Here is a 19,338-nt window from a genome sequence, read left to right on the forward strand (position 1 = left end):
TATCACATCGAGTATGCACACAGCCCCGAAAACATAACAAGGAAGTGGGGCTAGAAACTCACCTCAATGCGGTTGCGTTCACCGTTTACGGTTATTCCCTTCTTGAGCTGTGCCCGACTAACTGTATAATAATTATACGTTTCAGTAAACTATCACTACACATATCGCCTTTCTAGTTTAATTATTACCCTCAACGAACGGGGGGCCGGGGGCAGCGCCCCTGGCAGCGGGGTTCTAGGGGCGGCAGCCCCTAGCAGGGTCCAAGGGGCAGAGCCCCTGGCTGGGATTAAGCTGCCAGGTCAGCTTGGAAAAATTTTATTTTCAATAACAGCCTTAACACATTTTCCATTAGGGTTTTGAATCCTTAAATAATTTTGCTACTTAAAGTCCAAGGGCTTCTTTGTAATTAAATCGTTCTTTTCTAAGTCCAGGGACTGTTATTGTCATTCAGTTAAACTTCTAATTCATTATTGGTTCATAGCGAATTGGATTATCCTAGCGAACTGGTTCTTATAACGAATTGAACCCTTAACGAACTGGACTCCTTAACGAATCAGTCCATATAGCGAATTGGACCTTCTAATTCGTTATTTCTTTTAACGAACTAATCATAACGAATCAAGGGTAATTCGTTACCCTTTTCCCTTAACGAATCATAGACGAACTAGAGCTAGTTCGTTGTGCTCCCTTAAGCGAATCAACTAACGAATCACCTTCAATTCGTTAAGTCCCCATAGCGAACTAGGGTTAGGTTAGGGAATGTCTGAACATTCCTTGACATTCCTTATCCTCGTACCACTATTCCGGCGCCGCCTTTCCGGCGCCGCCTTTGCCGGAAAGCCGCCGGAAAACCGCGAACACGTCGGAAAAACGAGTTTTAACTCGTTTTTCACCGTTTTTCGTCCCGTTCGATCCAGATCTGAGCTAGGGTGACCCCTAAGCTCATCATAGGTTCGGTTTATACCCGATTCCACCCGGATCTCGTGACTTAAATGGTTTAACGGTGTCGGCTCGTCGTTTAGTGACCATAACTAACGGATTTAAGCTCATACAACAAAATACTATCATACCTTGGGTCGGGATCCGATTCTTCGGCTAGAGAGAGAGAGAGCTTAAGTGTGTGTGTGTTTGAGAGGTGTAAGGGTTATGTGTAAATGAATTAAATGGAGGATTAAGGGTATATATATTTTTGATCATGGGCTTAAGCCCATGGTCTTTCCTTCATTCCTCCATAACCCAAGTCCATAACTCATATCCATTTACCCAACACAAGTCCATCTCGTATTCTATTCAACTAAACCGATAACGACCCGCTATAAAATAAACGAACTTTATTTTATTAATATAACCGAAAGTAGGATGTTACATGCAATATCCGAAGATCGTTCACGTACCGACAAGCTTTCATTCACATTCAAGATATACATGCATAACTAATATATAAATCATACATGGCATACACTTACCATTTAAGGTAAGTGTATTAACTATCACGTCGAGAATGCACACAAACCCGAAAACATAACAAGGAAATGGGGCTAGAAACTCACCTGAATGCGGTTACGTTCACCGTTAATGGTTATTCATTTCTTGAGCTGTGCACGACTAACTGTATAACAATTACACGTATCAATTAACTATTACTACTCATATCGTATTTCTATCTTCATATAACCCACAACGAACGGGGTCCGGGGGCAGCGCCCCTGGCAGCGGGGTTCTAGGGGCAGCAGCCCCTAGCGGGGTCCAAGGGGCAGAGCCCCTGGCTGGGGTTAACACATTTTTCATTAGAATTTTAGATTATTTTTCTAATTCATTAACTCATTCTTCATAACGAATTAAGTCTGATTCTCTATCTGATTCGATATATTATCATGCCTTGATTCGTTCTCTGGTTCGTTACCTTATATTTATGAGCGGACATAAATGTAAGCGAACTTCACTTACGCGAACATAACTCACGCGAACTTAAGTTAAGCGAACTTAAGTTAAGCGAACTTAAGTTAAGCGAACTTAGCATTAAGCGAACTTATCATCAGGTGAACTTGTATGAGGCGAAGTTCACAGTAGGCGAACTTGTATACATGTGAACTTATACGTGAGCGAACTTGCTCAGCGAACTTGTAGCAGCAGCTACGGGTTCGTTCTTAGCTACCATAATCATCTCCGTTAACGTGTAACCCTTTGATATGATACGAACCAATCCCGTGAACATTCCCATGATCACTTTCGGGTAAAACTCGGCTCGGAAAAGCATAAAGTTTTGACCTTCAGACGCAATTGGATTATTAAGAACTGTTCATCGGTTTCCCGTCCATCGTCCTCGCCGTCACTGCCGTTTGCCGTACGCCACCAATCCATAGCCGTTTATGGTAAATGATATGCTTCCTGGTCGTTTTACCCTATCTTGCAATAACCTTAAACTTAATTGAACGATAGTAAGGCGGATTGAACGATTTTGGTTGCTTGGGTTCATATCAATTTAGGGGTTTTGGTTGTACCTACATATAATATTTAGTTTCTGTTCAAAACCCAATTAGCTTGGTAGCTCAGTTGGTTTGGTGCGTGGGTTAAGTTTGGATGGTCGCGGGTTCGAACCTGACCATCCCGAGTTTTTAGGTTTTATTTTTATTTTATTGTTGTAATTGGTTTAAGGACTTTAAAATCAATATTAATTATTAATAAAACATTATATTATTAAACCGACATCTTAAAGTTACGTCTTTTGTAAAAACCTCATTAAAAGCTTTCGTTTACGTATCTATATATATGTGTGTGTGTGTGTGTGTGTATTATTCTTTAAACAATAATTATAACAAACATATTTTAAACGTATTTTAAAAATTGATTTTCGTTAAATAGTCCAAGATATATATTGTATGATAAATGTATATTTTAACGTTTGTTTCAAATTAATTAATATATTACGGGTTATATTTATATTTATATATGTATACATTTATAATTACGTTATATTTAGTTTAATATTATTTAAATAATCATATAATTATTCAACTCATATTTATTTATTTAAACTAATAATAATGATTTCACAATATTACTAACCGTTGAGATCAATCGTTCTATCAATAACATGTTAATCACAACATAACTCAAATCATATCGAAATCTAAATTCCTTAAATTGTGTTATACATTTTATAATTAATTCATGTTATATTATTTAACTAGGAATCCTTGTCGGTGTATCCCGAAGGGTTCATAATTCTCACATCATCATTTTTATTTCGTTCATCTGATCAGGTGAGTAATCACTCCCCTATTTTACTTATTTTTAAACCTTTTGGGGACATGTGCCTATCTTATATATTTAACTATTATCTAGTATTTAAAACCGCAACTGTTAATCCTTGTGTGTATATCGGTTTATGCCTAACTTGCTATTTGCTTACTTGCTTTAGTTGAACGTTGTTTGCTTACTTTGGCAACCGATATCCATTTTTATGGTTACGGTTTAGTCCTTGCTTGGTAACCAATGTCCATTTATATGGATTGATTGAGCCCTTTCTTTATGGTTGATTATTTGTGTATGTGCTATGGCTTAACTGTTTATTCTCACAGGAACAGTTTGCATCTTTATTATTTATTATATATTATTATTGTAGTGTCTTAAACTGGTGTTTTACTCACTCAACATTTGTTGTTGACAAACATTTCTATTTTATACGCATATGCAGGTTATTGTTTGAACTAGGTGCAAGATTTGGTGAAGACTTAGTGAAGCATTTAAGTTAGAATATTTTAATCAAGATCATTATAAATATAAATCTGTATTGTTGCATTTATGGATTATGTACTTGTTTATATTTGATGTATTTGAAAAATTGAATTAAATTAATAGATATTGTCATTTAAATATTGCATGATAGTACCTTGAGAGCTGTGGTAATCAGCTCACGCCCCGACATTTCCGCCGTAGGTTGGGGTGTGACAGATTGGTATCAGAGCCGAAGGTTTAAGATAGCTCGTTAGTGGTGCCTTAGTAACATGCTTAGAAACCCTATACGTGCTTATTTGTTTACCTAATGTGTTCTATTTGATTGTTTACAGCTTACGTAATTACTTGCTAGATTAAGTACTTATTTAACTATTTAATTAATTGTTTATTTTTATTTGTCATGCACACACACACACAACTCCAAAGCTATGCTTCACTCTCAAAATATTTTATTACTCCGAGACTATGTCTCATTCTCAAAAAAAATTATTAACTCTGAGGTTACGTCTCAATCTTAAAATATATCTATTTAATTTTATTAAATTGCCTTTTATTGTCGGAAATTTTCTTGAGAATTTCCTAGCTTTGTTTTTGCTCTTTTTCACTTAAAACTAGGGAGTGTGACAAGATTCCCCGCCATTGTGGGAATCGTCATGCGACCGACACTTTAAGTGTTTAACGTAACCGGCTAAACGGTTACACCCCTTTATTGTGTTTTATTGTTTTTTTAAATGTCTAATCGGGTGTAAACCCATGGGACGCCATGGCCACGCCAACTGTACATTTGCACAATTTGTTCTATTTGCGATATTTTGTTGGAACATTATCATCCGTGGTGATACACGCAATGTTTCAACTACTTATGCTTGAGTTCATTTATTCGTTATTTAATTTGGTCGGTCAAATCGCCATGTAACACTCATGGGCCGACAAACTCAATTGATTCGTTGATTCGTTAATTAAGTTAGGCCATTCAAATTGCCATGTAATGCTCATGGGAGGCCGACTAACACATTTGTTTTGGTTTTAGTATGCTAATAAGTTGGGGAAACAAAATGCCATGGAAAGCTCATGGGAAACCCAACACATCGAAGAACATTCGTTATTTGTTTATTTGTTTGATTTTATATGAAATGACTTATGATTTGATTTAATTACTCTATCATTATATTATTCAATTATTCAATTACTTACTAAATCACTTTTGAATCAAGATCTATTGATTTGATCTCTTCATACACTCAAAACATTTTTTATTCTTCTGATTGGATACAAACCCTTCATTCATCAAGACTCGGTTATCACGAGCTAACCAAAACAATTTACACTCATTGAAATCAGTTTTCACCTATTCATCTTATCACATTATTATAATATCAATACCTCAATTAATTTAATAATATATCACAATTTAATACTTATGACATCATATACATAAACTATTAAACATATTCAAGTATTCAATCTCAAATAGTAATTTGTTAAACATGTCAAACTTTGATAAAACTTATTCACTCATCAAATTAACTCATTGATTTTCAATTTGAATTCTAACTTATCCTTAAGTTATGAATTAACATAAGCATAACATATTTAAGCTTCGTTTTATGCAATAACTCATGAAATCTAGACAACTACCCAAATTTTCTCATTAAATCACATCTTTATTAATCATAGAATGTTTTCTCAACATCAAACAACATAAATCATTTACTTTCTAGTCGGCCCCCTTTAAACGATTTTTCGCTCGACCTTGTCCTTCTACTCGGCCCCCTTTAAACGATTTTTTACCCTTTCGATCTCAGCCGCCTCTTCATTTACTTTTTGTATCTTTTTCATATTCTTGATTTGCAACTCTTTAAACTTTGCAAGCTCATCCTTTATAACAACCAATTTCAATTAGTTGGTTGTGTTTGAAAATAATCGCGTTCCCTTTGTCTTTGCCTTATCCCTCTCAATCGCGTCTTCCGGTTCAACCGGATCGTGAACATTCACCCCAATTCACACAATTCACAAAGTAGAGGATAAGTTGCTGATTTCATAAGAAGAGCATGGAAGGACAAGACCGCAAAGCTCGATTGAAAAATTCTACGTGCACAAGTCTTTCCAACAAAAACAAAAGGAAAATTAGTAATACTTAATAATATATTTCTTTTTATTATAAGCTATGTTTACTTTGTTAAAACTTACTTTTAAGGATATCTAGGAGTTACATCATTACTTCATTAGTAAAGTAACTGGTTTACAATATGCATATTAAAATTATATATTAACACTAGAACTCGATACAAATTAATTACTAACGATTTAAAGTTATTGTACTCTTAAGCAATTTTTACAACTCCAAGTACTAACCAAAAGGAAGATTGAATTAATCTATCTATGACGGTCTTTGTGATGAAACTTTTCGCTATATAAGGATGTTATAATTATAGAATTTATAATATGTAATCAAACAATTTTTTAAAACATGTGACAAGTTAAGTGTGGTCATTTTCATGGCAAGATTCGTTGATATTTGAGACATTTTCATGTCAGACATACATCACTAGAAAAGATTATCAAAAATTTTCTAAAAGAAATTAGTGAGCTGATTTTCTGTTCTAAATCTTAAAACAAACCAACATGTTTTGAAAAATTTTAAGCCCTAAATTGAGATACCTAGTTTATATAATTTTACTGGTTAGCTGAGACATTTTGTTGTTCATTCATCAATTTATATTCAACTAATGTGAGTCTTATTCTCCAGATTCCACGTACAAGAAATCTTTAATTTTCAAAATTCAAACTTTTTGGTTTAACCTTCAAGATCATTGAGATGGTGATATCAATCTATCATTGACCTTTTATTTATAAAGTTGAATACGATTTTCATTGCTAGTTTTCTAATTGCACGGATAAGCTATTTAAATCATATATGTTGAAATTGTAGGTTTTTGGATAATAAACTATTTACTTCCTTATATAATAATAAATTATATCTAGATATTACATAATAAAGAATAAATAATATATATTTAATATTATATAGCTTAAGAAATGTAATACTTTTTTTGGAAATTTAAATGCTATATTATTTAAATAATTACAAGGGTTAGAAGATTTTATTATATGATTTTGAAATTAGATACAAAATATAGTACATGATAGCAATTAGCAAATATGCTTATTTTCAGGCTACAATTGGGATGAGTAAAAATACATCCATTATCGAATTTTAAGTAACCAAACGAGCATAGTATTGTTGGAACAACTTGAACGTAAGACCTCCTAACCTCTTTGTGTTTTAAAGGTTTTGCCTTTACCAATGGGCCACCAACACCACTGAGACTGCTCAACTTTTCATATTAAAAACCAAAATGAAAACATGACTACAAGTCTACAAGTAAAGTATCGTATTCACCATCCAGCAATATGCTTACAATTACAGAATACAAAAACAAAAAGAATCTTGAATATTCATTCATTCATAAAGTTACACACAGATTAACAACCTAATTATACAATATCCACATCTCTTGCATCTTCTTGCCTACCCCCATCATTATTACCACCTGTACTCGATTTATTTTTAAATGATCTTTGCAAGCTAAATAACCGACCAAACGTGCTTTTCGATCTGGGAACAGTTTGCGGTCCTCTGTAACTACCACCGTCTCTCTTTTCAAGTTCTTCACATATCACCTTCATAATATTCTCAAATCTTCTTCTGTATGTTGGATACCTTGATATCGACTTCGTTATCCCTTGTAACCTTCATAATAAACCAGCCACCAAAATACAGTTTATTATTCTAGTAAGTAAAGTTATAAATAATATGTTGACAAGTCAACCCAACCCGATAAACTTACCTTCTAGCTATGGCTTCAAGTTCAGCCCGTCTAAGCTCAGACTCGGGCGGCGGCCCTATGTCGGCATTTTTCAACTTTTGTGGATTACCAATCAACAAAACTAGCTTGCCCAAATAGACTTCTTCAGATTCTGAGAGATTTGATGCTTTAATTTGGTCTTTAATGACCAAAAGCGGGTTCAAGAACCAATCATAGAACGTGTCTTTCGGTCTGTTTGCTAAAGTTATCTCAGTGCCGTTTTCCGCTGATGTGAAAATAAGCAAAATATATACATAAAAAATGAATCTTTTTTTGTTATAAAAGCAAATATAAATACAAAGATAATGAAGTTTTATGTACTTACACATTATTATGCCAGGACTACCGGTTTTTGCGGAGTGTAAGAGTGATTGGTAGAGACAATAAGCAGGTAGAATAACGGATTGTGGATCCTCGATCTCTTTTACGGTTATTAATCCATTCAAAACCAAGAATTCACCTTGTCGACGGCATTCTTGGAAAAAGCTATCAAGCAACTACACAAGTAGTACAATAAGTGAGTTATTTAAGAAAAGAAAAAAGTCTGCGGGTGTTTGGAATATGAGCAAACCTCCAATGGCTTCAATTCAATCATGGGGTTTCGCACTGATCCGGACCGTGAAGGTGCTTTTTTTAATGAGCCCGCCCTTGAAAAAGAGCTTGAAGGAGATAATCCAGGGTTACGTCTATATTTAGGCCTGTTAAAACGGAAAGTATTAGGAAATTTACTTTACAAGTTCAATGTTGCAAAAGTCGCTAGGCGGTCCCTAGGCGGCCGATCCCCTTGGAGGGAGTACTCGGAGTACTCGGGGAGTACTCGGAGAGTACTCGGACATGATAAATATAAAGAAAATTAATTTTTGGGTAATATATATATTTCAAATATCATAAGTTTACTAATATTTATAACAAAATAAGCGAATCATCATCATCGTACTCAGTATATCCCACCAATAGCAATGCTATGGTAGGGTCTGAGGAGGGTAAGATGTAGACAACCTTACCTCTACCCCATAGGGATAGAGAGGCTGCTTCCGATGAGACCCCCGGCTCGATAGTAGTTTTGCATCAAGCCTTGGACATAAGGCACATAGCACTCAATCATCGGGACACCGGCTGATTGGTGCATGTGCCCTTGTCTTTCGGCTATCAACGCCACCACATGATGCCTGAATAACCTTCCCCCACTTTTAACGTTATTTTCACGAGATTAGTAAAATAACGTCAAAATTAGTGCAATTTTACTTTTGCCCACCCGAGAGTTCACACATATATACATTATATGCGTGCACCGCCAGCAGGGCAACAAAATAAGCGAATATCAATATAAATAAGAGAAATACATTTTTTAATACAAAATTATTCTAAAAAACGTTAATCATTAATTAAAAAATGATATTCGTTCTTTAATATTATAGAAATACTAATTATGTTGCAATTTTTAAGTCAAAATAGGCCCAAGTTAACCGACTAGATGTATTTCTGGCTGATGTTGACCACCTTTGACCAATTTTTAGTAACTAGGCGGAGTTAAAGAAACTCCCCTCGGCACCGTACCTTGTAGTGAGTACTCGGAGAGTACTCGGCCTTGTAGACCTACTTTTACAACATTGTACAAGTTAATGCAAAACTAAATAAATATGAGTGTGTGTGTGTATATATATGCATATATATAGTTATGTGTTCTCTTCAATGAAAAATGTAAAATTGAAATATGAATGTATATGCATCTCTCTCCATTCTATTTTTGATTTCATCTCGTCTCTCTTGAATTTATTTTAATAGACAAAAAAAAGTGCACATATGCATATTAATGTGCATATGGTGCATACATGCATTTAGATAAAATACCATCAGGTTTATATATTTTTTTTAGATCTTAAATATACTGAAATCTATTTTAGTCAATTTATATACTAATTAATAGTATAAGAGTTGACATGGTTCAAGCAGTTCTCAACATATTATTGGTTCTAAAATGAACACTCTCCTATAATACACACACACACACACACACACACACATATATATATATACATAAAGATATAGATGTTATTACTTGGGAAAGCAAGATCCTTCAGGCATGTCAAGAACATCATTGCTGTATTCATCAAAAATCGACAATGCAGCTACAATATAGCGAAGTCCCATAAAGAAAGAATATTCCTGTTTCCACAAACGCAATCTTAGAATTTACCTCAAGTTCTTTATCAATCAAAGACATGGCAAAATTCATGAATGGGCGTTATGCTTTATTTCTGATATAGGTCAGATGGATAATACAAAAAACTTACCTAAAAAGGGAATGAGTCAAATACTCAAGCGTCACCAAAAATGTATTTTTAATTTATGCTGTTATGCAACATCCTAACCTGTTTTATTCACTAAAATACATTGTATTTGTAATAACATAGTTTTTTTCAGATCATATTTAACACATATAATATTTTTTTACAACAGTTGGACAAAAAGTGTTTTCGAGCCTATCCGACCCATAAAATGTGACTATTCTACACAAAAAATAAAAAAGATGCAACTTTGACTTTTGAGGTCAAACTTGATATGAGGTTTAGTAATAATAACCTGATAGACGATGACGGCAGCATACAAACCGAGGGCGATACCAGAGAGCATGGAGGCTAACAAGGCTCCAGCTACAGCCAATGGCCATAGCAAGATGGCTAGACCCGCAAATGGAACACAAATAGTCTCCAAGAACGGGCCTTCTCGGCCAATACAATCTTGAAGCAGACGACGCCATCCTTTGAACAACATGTATGGACTTTTCAGTGCAGCTATTATCGTGATCATTGGAAAGTCAACAACGAGTCCAAGTACCCCGAGCATAATCGCCATTGGAAGATAAACCACCCTGTAAAAACATACTATTCTGTTAACCGACAACAAACTACTATTTTAGAAAAATTATGTAAGTTTCAAGAATGAAATAATATCAAACCTAATCTCGAATTTACCCTCGGGCCGGCCTTCTTTGAGTTCACGCATCAATGAAAAGTACGAATATAAACATACATCTTTCAAATCCCTAATGAATGTGAAGCTCCATTGGAAAGTATCCCAAGTTCCATCCTTAAAAATACAATTGAACAAAACCATAATCTAACAAACAAACAACAAGAAATAAACAACATGTGTAACTGATTGTAGTTTTCTTAGACGCTTACTATAATACAATGGTAAAACTGATTGGTTTTCCCTTCACCGACGGCTTTAAAAGTCCCAAACATCGGCCCGAGGAAACCGTAAGCTAAGCCACCAAAAATACTACCAACAACAACTGCAACAGGCCAAGAAGCTAAGACGGGTGTAAACAACACAACCATAACCACTTTCATCACCGGCCCTAATCGTTTGGCACTGCAATTAAAGGAATATGGTAATAAACACAAACAAGTATTTCAAATTTTCAAGTTTTCAAGAATTAGAGTGGTTAAAGAATTAAGAATGTGTACCTCAATACGCAAAAGTAAGTCCATACAAGATGTGCTGGCCAAAGGCTGATTACAACAGCAGAGTTTCCAATTGTCATGATAATACATATTATTGGAGCTAAAATGATCCCTGAAATCAAAGATTCAATTTTTACAACATACCCATAAAATTTAGCTTTCAAGAAACAATTTTTACAAGATACCCACAAATTTTAGCAATCAAGAAATGTAATTGGAGTTAGTTTAGTTCTAATTTCAAATGGGTTTTGATATAAAACCCCAAATAACCCCTCACATCAGTTCAAACTAGCACTTAATACATCAATTCTTGCAAATTACAAAGCAAAAGGTTTCAAGATTGAACCTTTAATGAAGCCAAGACCCAGAAGACCAACGAAGCAAGGCAAGAAGAGGATGAATTGGCCTAAAGATTTCCAAACACCTTTTGGAGGTTCCATTGAAGAAGTTGCAGATGTGTTTTCTTCCTCAACTCACTTCGGATCTCAAGAAACCCACATCAAAATCCGACCCGAATCTTGCAAGCTCAAACGCAACCACAGAATTATTTAAAAACACACACACCGATCTTTCTGTCAAGTAAAAAAACAAAAAAAAAAAATATTTAATAGTTGAAAATGAAGTGTTGAGCATACAATACGCTTTCATTTAATATTTTGATGTGTTTTATTAAATAAATAAAATATTGATAATACACCCCATAATAGTCGGACAACCAAGTGGGTTATTTAACCATGTGTTGATGGAATTCAAATAATAGAGATTCTGGTTTTTTTGTGGTTAAAAAATTATGGGAAGAGATTAGATGAGATATGAATGAGGTTTCTTGTAGGCTGAAATCAGATGCATATTTGGGAGAAAGACAGCGGTCGCTTTATATAATTTAAGAAGCAACGAATAAGACATATTGACAACTAGCCTTATTCCTTGAACCTTTCTTTAAAAAGTGTTGTTTTATTGTTACTGCTTCATTAGTTTATTTGGTCTTTGGATGGAGTTAATAGTCAAGATTCATTTTAAATTTATATTTTTCTTTTTCATATAACCAACCAGTTTTAAGTTATCGTTGTAAACGTGATTATTTTAATATCAGATGGTCAAAATATACCGCTATAATCAACTTAAGACATGTGATATCTTGTTATTATAATTTGAATCATAGATGCATATTCACTGACAACAAGGTTGAAATACCAGTTGTCAAGCTTCATATAAAAGTATCATGTATATGCGAGCGTACAAATGAATACTCGGGCCTGCATCCGAAGTATGGCAACTACTGAACACTGCTCTGAAAGTTTTACACCAATTTGCGTTCATGATTTAAGCCACTGGAACCGAGGATCATATGGTTTGTATTGTTGCACAAAAGCTTTCGTATCTTTTAACACTTCGCAGAAACTAATTACATCATTTTTCAACCAATGGGGCTTCATTATGCCACTAACCATTGTGAACGAAACACCTTAGAAGACACCTTTTGAGCATTCTCACCTAAATCAAATTCTAGAGAAGGTGTGATGAGTCGTGATCTTCTCGAAGATCTTGATTCTTGAGGGGGTTCATCTCCAAGGAACACTATAATGTTGTTTCTTTCTGAAAATAAGATATTTCCATATGTTTTTTCCTTAAAAAAAATATATGTATTCTTAGTCATGTTTAAACACAATTACACAATTCATTTAAGCCCATTTTATATATAAAAAAAATGTTGTACATCCCAAGTCATAACCCAATAATCTCATTTAAAAATTCAATTGTTTAAATCTAATAAAAATACGCATTTTACTCATTGCTTAATTTTTTTTCTTGCATTTGGCCCAAAATTTTTAATGATTCTCGGAGACGCCCAACAAAAACTAATCGTTTTGTTGATTTTGGATGAGGTTGTGATTGAGTTCATCATCATATCTCCATCTTGATCGCTTAATGCTTTTCATCTTAATTTTTCATGGAACCAACTTTATTTTAAGATGTGAATGAAGTCGAATCAAGAAATTTAATTGTTTTAAGATTGGATGGCATATATGTAGCATATCACTCATGGACTATATTCTCATTTAAGGTGATATAATTAGCACAAAAATTTAATTGTTTGTTCAGAACGTATGACTGTCAATAATTTTTAATAACTTAAACACAATAATTTAGTTATCAAAAGGAATAAGAATAACATTATTGTATGCACTTTTTTAAATGCATATTAGCACGATATCAATTACATTATCCATCCATATATGCCAAACCAAACCTATATTTAAAGTGCCTTTTTGGTTCTTTACTTCTTTAAACCATACACTCACAATTGAGTACCTATTTTATAATTCCAAATACTTTAAAATATACTTTCTATGAAATTCATGCATACAAAACTCGATTTCAAATCAGACCTGCTGAATCAAAATCTTGTAGCTATTTGAGATGGAATAAATTGCCAATAACTAAAATACCTTGCTTATGACATAAATTAAATATTAGACTGTACGATAGCATTTAGAACCGCATATAAAACGTCTCGGTTGAGCGTTTGAACCGGGCTATTATACAAGTGTGAAACATATAAAAAGGTTTGTAATTATGCAAGTTATAAAAGTATATGTAATGGTCATGTGAATATTATGTAGAGAAAATTACTGTTTACGTTTCTGTGGTTTTAGGGCGGAGGCACTATAAGTCCCCGAAAAGAAAATTGAACTGGTTGAGTCCTTGTGGTTTCGAAAACGAACAATTTGAGTCCCGTCGTTAACTGAAAATGTGGAATTACTAGTTTACCCTTTTTTATTATCCGTATAAGTCCTTGTGGTTAAGCGATTACTCAATTTTAGTCCCTCTTTAAAAATTCCCTTCAAATTAAAGAATTAACCACTAAATTATAATCAATCAAGCCAATCAACCAACCAAACCATAATCAACCAAAAATAAATGAACCGAACTTTTTTTAAACAAAAATACACGAATCGAACTAATATTTTTTAACAAAAATAAATGAACCAAACTGTTTTTAACAACAAAAAAAAATACAAACCAAACTATTTTTTTAACAAAAACAAACGAACCAAACTACTTTTAAACAAAAATAAACGAACCATGCTACTTTTATAACAAAAATAAACAAACTGAATTACCATTTTAACAAAAATAAACGGACCGAGCTACCTTTTTACTAAACAAAACAAAACGAATGTGGTTACTTCTAAAATAAGTAATTGAATCGAACTCCAACTTAGCGCAAGCTACGAGGATATTATTGCTAAAAATAAGTTCAGTTAGCTTATTTTTGTTTAAAAACAGTTTGGTTCATTTATTATTTTTTTTAAGTAGTTCGATTCGTTTTTTTTAAATAAGTTTGGTTTGTTTAGTTTAGTAAAAAAAGTAGTTCGATTAGTTTATTTTTGTTAAAAGATATATTTGTTTTGTTTAGTTTTGTTAAAAAATAAGTTCGGTTCGTTTATTTATGGTAGAAAGGTAGTTTGATTCGTTTATTTTTGTTAAAAAATAAGTTCGGTTCGTTTATTTTTATTAAAAAAAGTAGTTCGATTTGTTTAGTTTTTTTAAACGAAATAAACTACTTGTTAAAAAAAGTGATTCGGTTCGTTTAGTTTGATAAAAAAATAGTTTGGTCAGTATTTTTTTTGTTAAAAAGTAGTTCGGTTTTTTAATTTTGTTGAAAAGGTTGTTCGATTTTTTTATTTTTGTTAAAAAAAATTAGTCTAGTTCATCTATTTTTGCTAAAAAGAGAAGGGGACTCAAGATGACCAATTATAAAAGTTCAAGGTCTCAGAACTACAATGAATATATATAGAAGTGAAATGTCGAATCTACCCCTGAAGTTAACACAGCTAACTAACGACATGGACTCAAATGGTTCATTTTTGAAACCACATGTATTCAACCAGTTCAAAAAAAATTTCAGGGATTCATTGTGCCTCCGCCCTGAAACCATATGGACGCAAATAGTAATTTTATCTATTATCTAGTATCTAATATATGTATAAATAACAGAATTGGCCCTGAGAATTTATGTATTCCGGCCGAACCATAAAAAATGTCCTTTAAGCCTTAGCGAACAAAATAATGAAACTATTTTTTAAACAACGATTAAAGTTACAGTAATAAAACATAACAATTAGCAAATTCATCATATTAGAATGAGTTTATGGCTTACCAAATAGACTATAAAGTGTTTGCGTATTTATATAATAATGGACTTATAAAAGTTCGTGTATTATATTTATATATATATGTGTGTGTGTGTGTGTGTATGTGTGTGTGTAGTATCAGAGTTTTTTTTAAAATTTCCGTTCCCCCGAAAAACACGTGCCTCGGCCGGGCGCCCACATTGCCCACCTATAGGGCCTCCTCTGAGATTTGGTGCTGCAAAGCCTTTGCGACAATGTTTTAAAAACCGGTATATACCGCCCGGTTGAACCAGGTATACCGATTTTGGTAAGGTGAATTTAGAGCCCGGTATTTTTGGGTGGTTTTCTAGAACATCTTACCACTTATTTTTTTTTTCAAAAATACCAGTTTAAACTTGCAAACTGGTTTTAAACCCAAGAGAATTTTGATATTGCGGCCTGTATTTAAAAAAAATGACTTTTAACCTAGTAGATAAAATTGAAATGAGTAAACACAGTTTACGTCAATTCACTAATCAACCAATTTTTGTATCCCCTACAAGTCCAACGTTGGTTTCTTTACATTTTTTTCAATTGATTAAGTTCGTATTCAAAGTACAAACTTCCTATTTGACTCAGTCAATGTGTAATGTTTGATTCATATATGCTATTTATTCATGTGTGGGGTTCATTAATATGCCTTTTGGTTATCTTTTTTGTTGAAGTTATATTTATATGGAATTACAGGGTAACTAATACAACCTGGTTGAACCTTCTAGTACATCTCGGTTGAACCGATTGTACCATTTTTAAACCAAATCTGGTATGAGTAAATACAGTTTTTTAAAACATTGCTTTGCAGCACCTTATTGGTCCACAAATTATTATTATTTTTTTTGTTTAGTTCTGGTATCGTACGAATGTGAGAAAACCGACTGAATATGCCTAGACTCACCGTCCGGGATCGACAACGCTCAAGCTTTACCAATGCCGGAGTTTTACCGATCGACGCCATCCTATTGGTCCACCTTAAATCCTATATATATATATATATATATATATATATAATATTCAATCTTTAATTAAAAACATGTGGTATTTATGAAAACGATTACGCACGGTGATTGCGTTAAGAGCGCGATAGTCGACGCAAAACCGCCATGAACCATCTTTCTTATGAACTAATAGGAATGGAGAGGAGTATGGAATATGACTAGGTTGGATAACCCCATTATGAAGGGAATGTGATAGTCATGCACTCCCTGGTTGGCAGAAGGGAGGTTGGTTTATCAAATAGAGAGCTGTAGGTTTGCCATAACCGGCATATATATGGGTTTGCATGGCTAGGGCAGGTGGTTGTGTCATGTGGCGTGTGTGCGGCACGGATTGAATGACCAAGGCATGCAAGGATTCCACTGATTGCTTACGGATTAAACAATGGAGTGTACTTATCGTCACCATACTATTAATTTGTTCCCCTGTTAAGTGTTAACACACATTCCGAACCATTAATGGTGAAGAATAATTTTGGAACCGCAAAATCAGCCACGACTGGATCGAGCGTGCTTAACCATTCGACCCCGAGAACGATATCCGCTCCCTCCACTGGTAATACATAGAATGGAACAGAAAATGTTAAGAGATTGAGAATAAGAGGGACCTGTGGACAATAAGACGTGCATGAGATGTGTTGGCCATTGTTGACTATAACCGGAAAGGGTGTAATTTGGTTAATTTGTCGGTAGTTGTAGTAGTGAAGCTATACGGGGTTGGATAATACTATTTGTACTATCTGAATCGACGAGGACAGTTACTTTGTGACCATGTATGACACCTGTTAATCAAAGTGTACGGGGGGAAATCAACCTGAAAAAGGCCGCAATGGACAAGGATAAGAATTTGGGTGGGTCGGGTTGTGGGTTTGTTAGTTTCATTTTTGGCATGTTTTGTAACACTTTAAACACTCAATTTTCACCATATATAATGCATTTATCATACATATGTCATGTTAATTTGTTAAACATTTGTTTTGTGGAGCGGAGTCTACTTTGGATCGTTAATTGTTTTTGTAGGACTGGAGCTATTGCAAGAGAAGACACCGGGTGTTGATAAGAAATGACATGGTTCAAGAAGAAAAGGTTATTGAGTGGTCACTAGAGAGGAGTTCAAACGATGAAGAATTATATATATATATATATATATATATATATATATATAATTTTCAACTTCATGTTCTCTCACCTTTTCAATGTTCATTGTAAAAAGCGCTTTAGTTGTTGTACTTTATGTTACAGTGTTGGTACCTTTCATCTATCGCTGGTCTACTTCACGCGTGGCTTCATATCTCCTCATGTTGTTTTACACGTGCCTTTCTCTATTCATACTTCATACATAGTTAGAAAGACAACAGTGTGCGTGTCAATATCCTACACAGCCACCACAATCGCAGGTTTCTTCGACGTCTGTGGTCTTCGTCTTTGCCGTTAGTTCCTCCGTGTCGAAGGTTCCTCTCCATCTTCCCCTTTCGTTTCTTTACTTCACACGTGGCTTCACATCTCGACCTGTTGTTTTACATGTGCCCTTTTCTATTCATACTTCATACACAGTTAGAAAGACAACGGTGTGCGTGTCAATCTCCTGCACCGCCACCACAATCGCAGGTTTCATCAACGTCTGCGGTCTTCGCCTTTGACGTTAGTTCCTTCGTGTCGCAGGTTCCTCTCCATCTGTCACACCCTGACTTAGGACCTAGAAGTGTGACCACGAGTTGGTACCTATTTTGTAAATATATCAGAGTTTATGGGTTAATTTTAGCGAAAGACTTTAGGTTGAGTATAATATTAATTTACACTGAAACTTTACTTGGGAAATAAATAGCCCAAGTATTGTTTTACAAAATATATGTCTCATATTACAAGGATTTTATATAAAAAACGGAGCCATCTTGTAACGCGCTTCTATCTTCATAAGACTTCAATCCTTTCTATAGCTACTAATGCTTAATTACCTGCAATGGGTTGGAAAAATACGTCAGCTATGTGCTGGTGAACACGTATTGTTAGTGCACAGAAATTTGACACTGTGGATATGTTATCCTGGCATATGTTTTGGATCAGTTATCCTTAGCGGGCGTTCTAGATCCCGTCAGGATCAAGTATCCACAGTACTTATTATTTACTAACGGTTGTTCTCATGTGTGGTCTTATATTTAGCAGGTATAACGGTTAGAATACTCAGTCTATCCACTAAATTGCAGTCAAGAAGATATTGACGTGTCTGGATTAATTATCCTTCTGAAAAGTTCCAGATCTATGTCAGGATCATGGATCCTCGGTATTTGCTGCTATTAACGGTTGTATCTTATATGAAGGCTGATATTTAATAAGTGTAACGGCTAGAAGACCTGGTCTACCACCTATTTCGTAGCCTGAGTGATGGAGCACGTGGTCAAAGTGGCTGTTACGATTATATTGCAGACATGGCGGATTTTTAGGGATTATTAGTTAATAGTTTTTATTAATCATAACTCCCTTGAGTTATTATCTTTTATATATAATGGAGGTTGTGATCAGTTAGAAAACACATGTATGATTACACACACTAAGAGCAGAAACAAGCATTCTCTCTAGACATTAGCTTATCTTGTAATCTCGATCATTTACTCCACCACGATTGCAACACCCTTTTATTATCAATATAATCGACGGTGATAGTTTTCACCGTCCGGGGGTTTTTTGTGCAGGAGACCACGATAATCACATACTTATCGACCAAAGGTTACCTTGTTGATCATTGACTAAAGTAATTTGACCAAAGATTATCTTATTAATCCTTGACCGAAGTTATTTTACCAAAGATTACCTTGATAAGTTTTGACTGAAGTAAGACTATCTTGGTTAAGGGCTTTTTCCCTCGTGATCAAACCTTTGTGTTCACCAATATTACGCTTATACACTTGTCATTATCGAGTTAGCACCTTACCTCACATAACAGATTTGGATACTTGATCCTTAGCAGATTTTTGTCCAAAACAATTTGGCGCCACCGTGGGGCAATTGGTGCTATAATCAATATTAACCTATCAATATTCAACCGTTCATACCCATATCACCATCAATGGCCTCTCAATCAACCTCTACTTCA

The 19,338-nt window shown here is 34.3% G+C and overlaps 1 protein-coding gene across 1 annotated transcript; it reads right to left on the reverse strand.

Annotated features, from left to right (window-relative positions):
• Positions 1-7,183: 7,183 nt before the first annotated feature.
• Positions 7,184-11,786, reverse strand: LOC143622321 (putative membrane protein At3g27390). The gene is made up of 10 exons (XM_077093510.1): positions 11,424-11,786; positions 11,081-11,189; positions 10,793-10,985; positions 10,567-10,697; positions 10,191-10,479; positions 9,667-9,773; positions 8,179-8,305; positions 7,933-8,104; positions 7,590-7,833; positions 7,184-7,492 (listed from the first exon to the last, which is right to left on the reverse strand). The coding sequence occupies exons 1-10, from the start codon at positions 11,515-11,517 to the stop codon at positions 7,237-7,239; spliced, it is 1,722 nt and encodes a 573-aa protein (XP_076949625.1). The 5' UTR covers positions 11,518-11,786; the 3' UTR covers positions 7,184-7,236.
• Positions 11,787-19,338: the final 7,552 nt, after the last annotated feature.

Source organism: Bidens hawaiensis, unplaced genomic scaffold (assembly GCF_021521415.1).
Source record: "Bidens hawaiensis isolate Kalapana, Puna unplaced genomic scaffold, B.hawaiensis_p1.1 tig00003115_1, whole genome shotgun sequence".
In the NCBI taxonomy this organism is placed as follows: Eukaryota; Viridiplantae; Streptophyta; class Magnoliopsida; order Asterales; family Asteraceae; genus Bidens; species Bidens hawaiensis.

Excerpts from the sequence above, each read along its gene's own strand:
- LOC143622321 (XM_077093510.1), bottom strand. The coding sequence starts at position 11,517 with ATGGAACCTCCAAAAGGTGTTTGGAAATCTTTAGGCCAATTCATCCTC. Across the intron at positions 10,480-10,566 it reads GAGGGTAAATTCGAGATTAG|GGTGGTTTATCTTCCAATGG; the intron begins GTTTGATATTAT and ends ATGTTTTTACAG. Across the intron at positions 9,774-10,190 it reads CTGCCGTCATCGTCTATCAG|GAATATTCTTTCTTTATGGG; the intron begins GTTATTATTACT and ends TTGTGGAAACAG.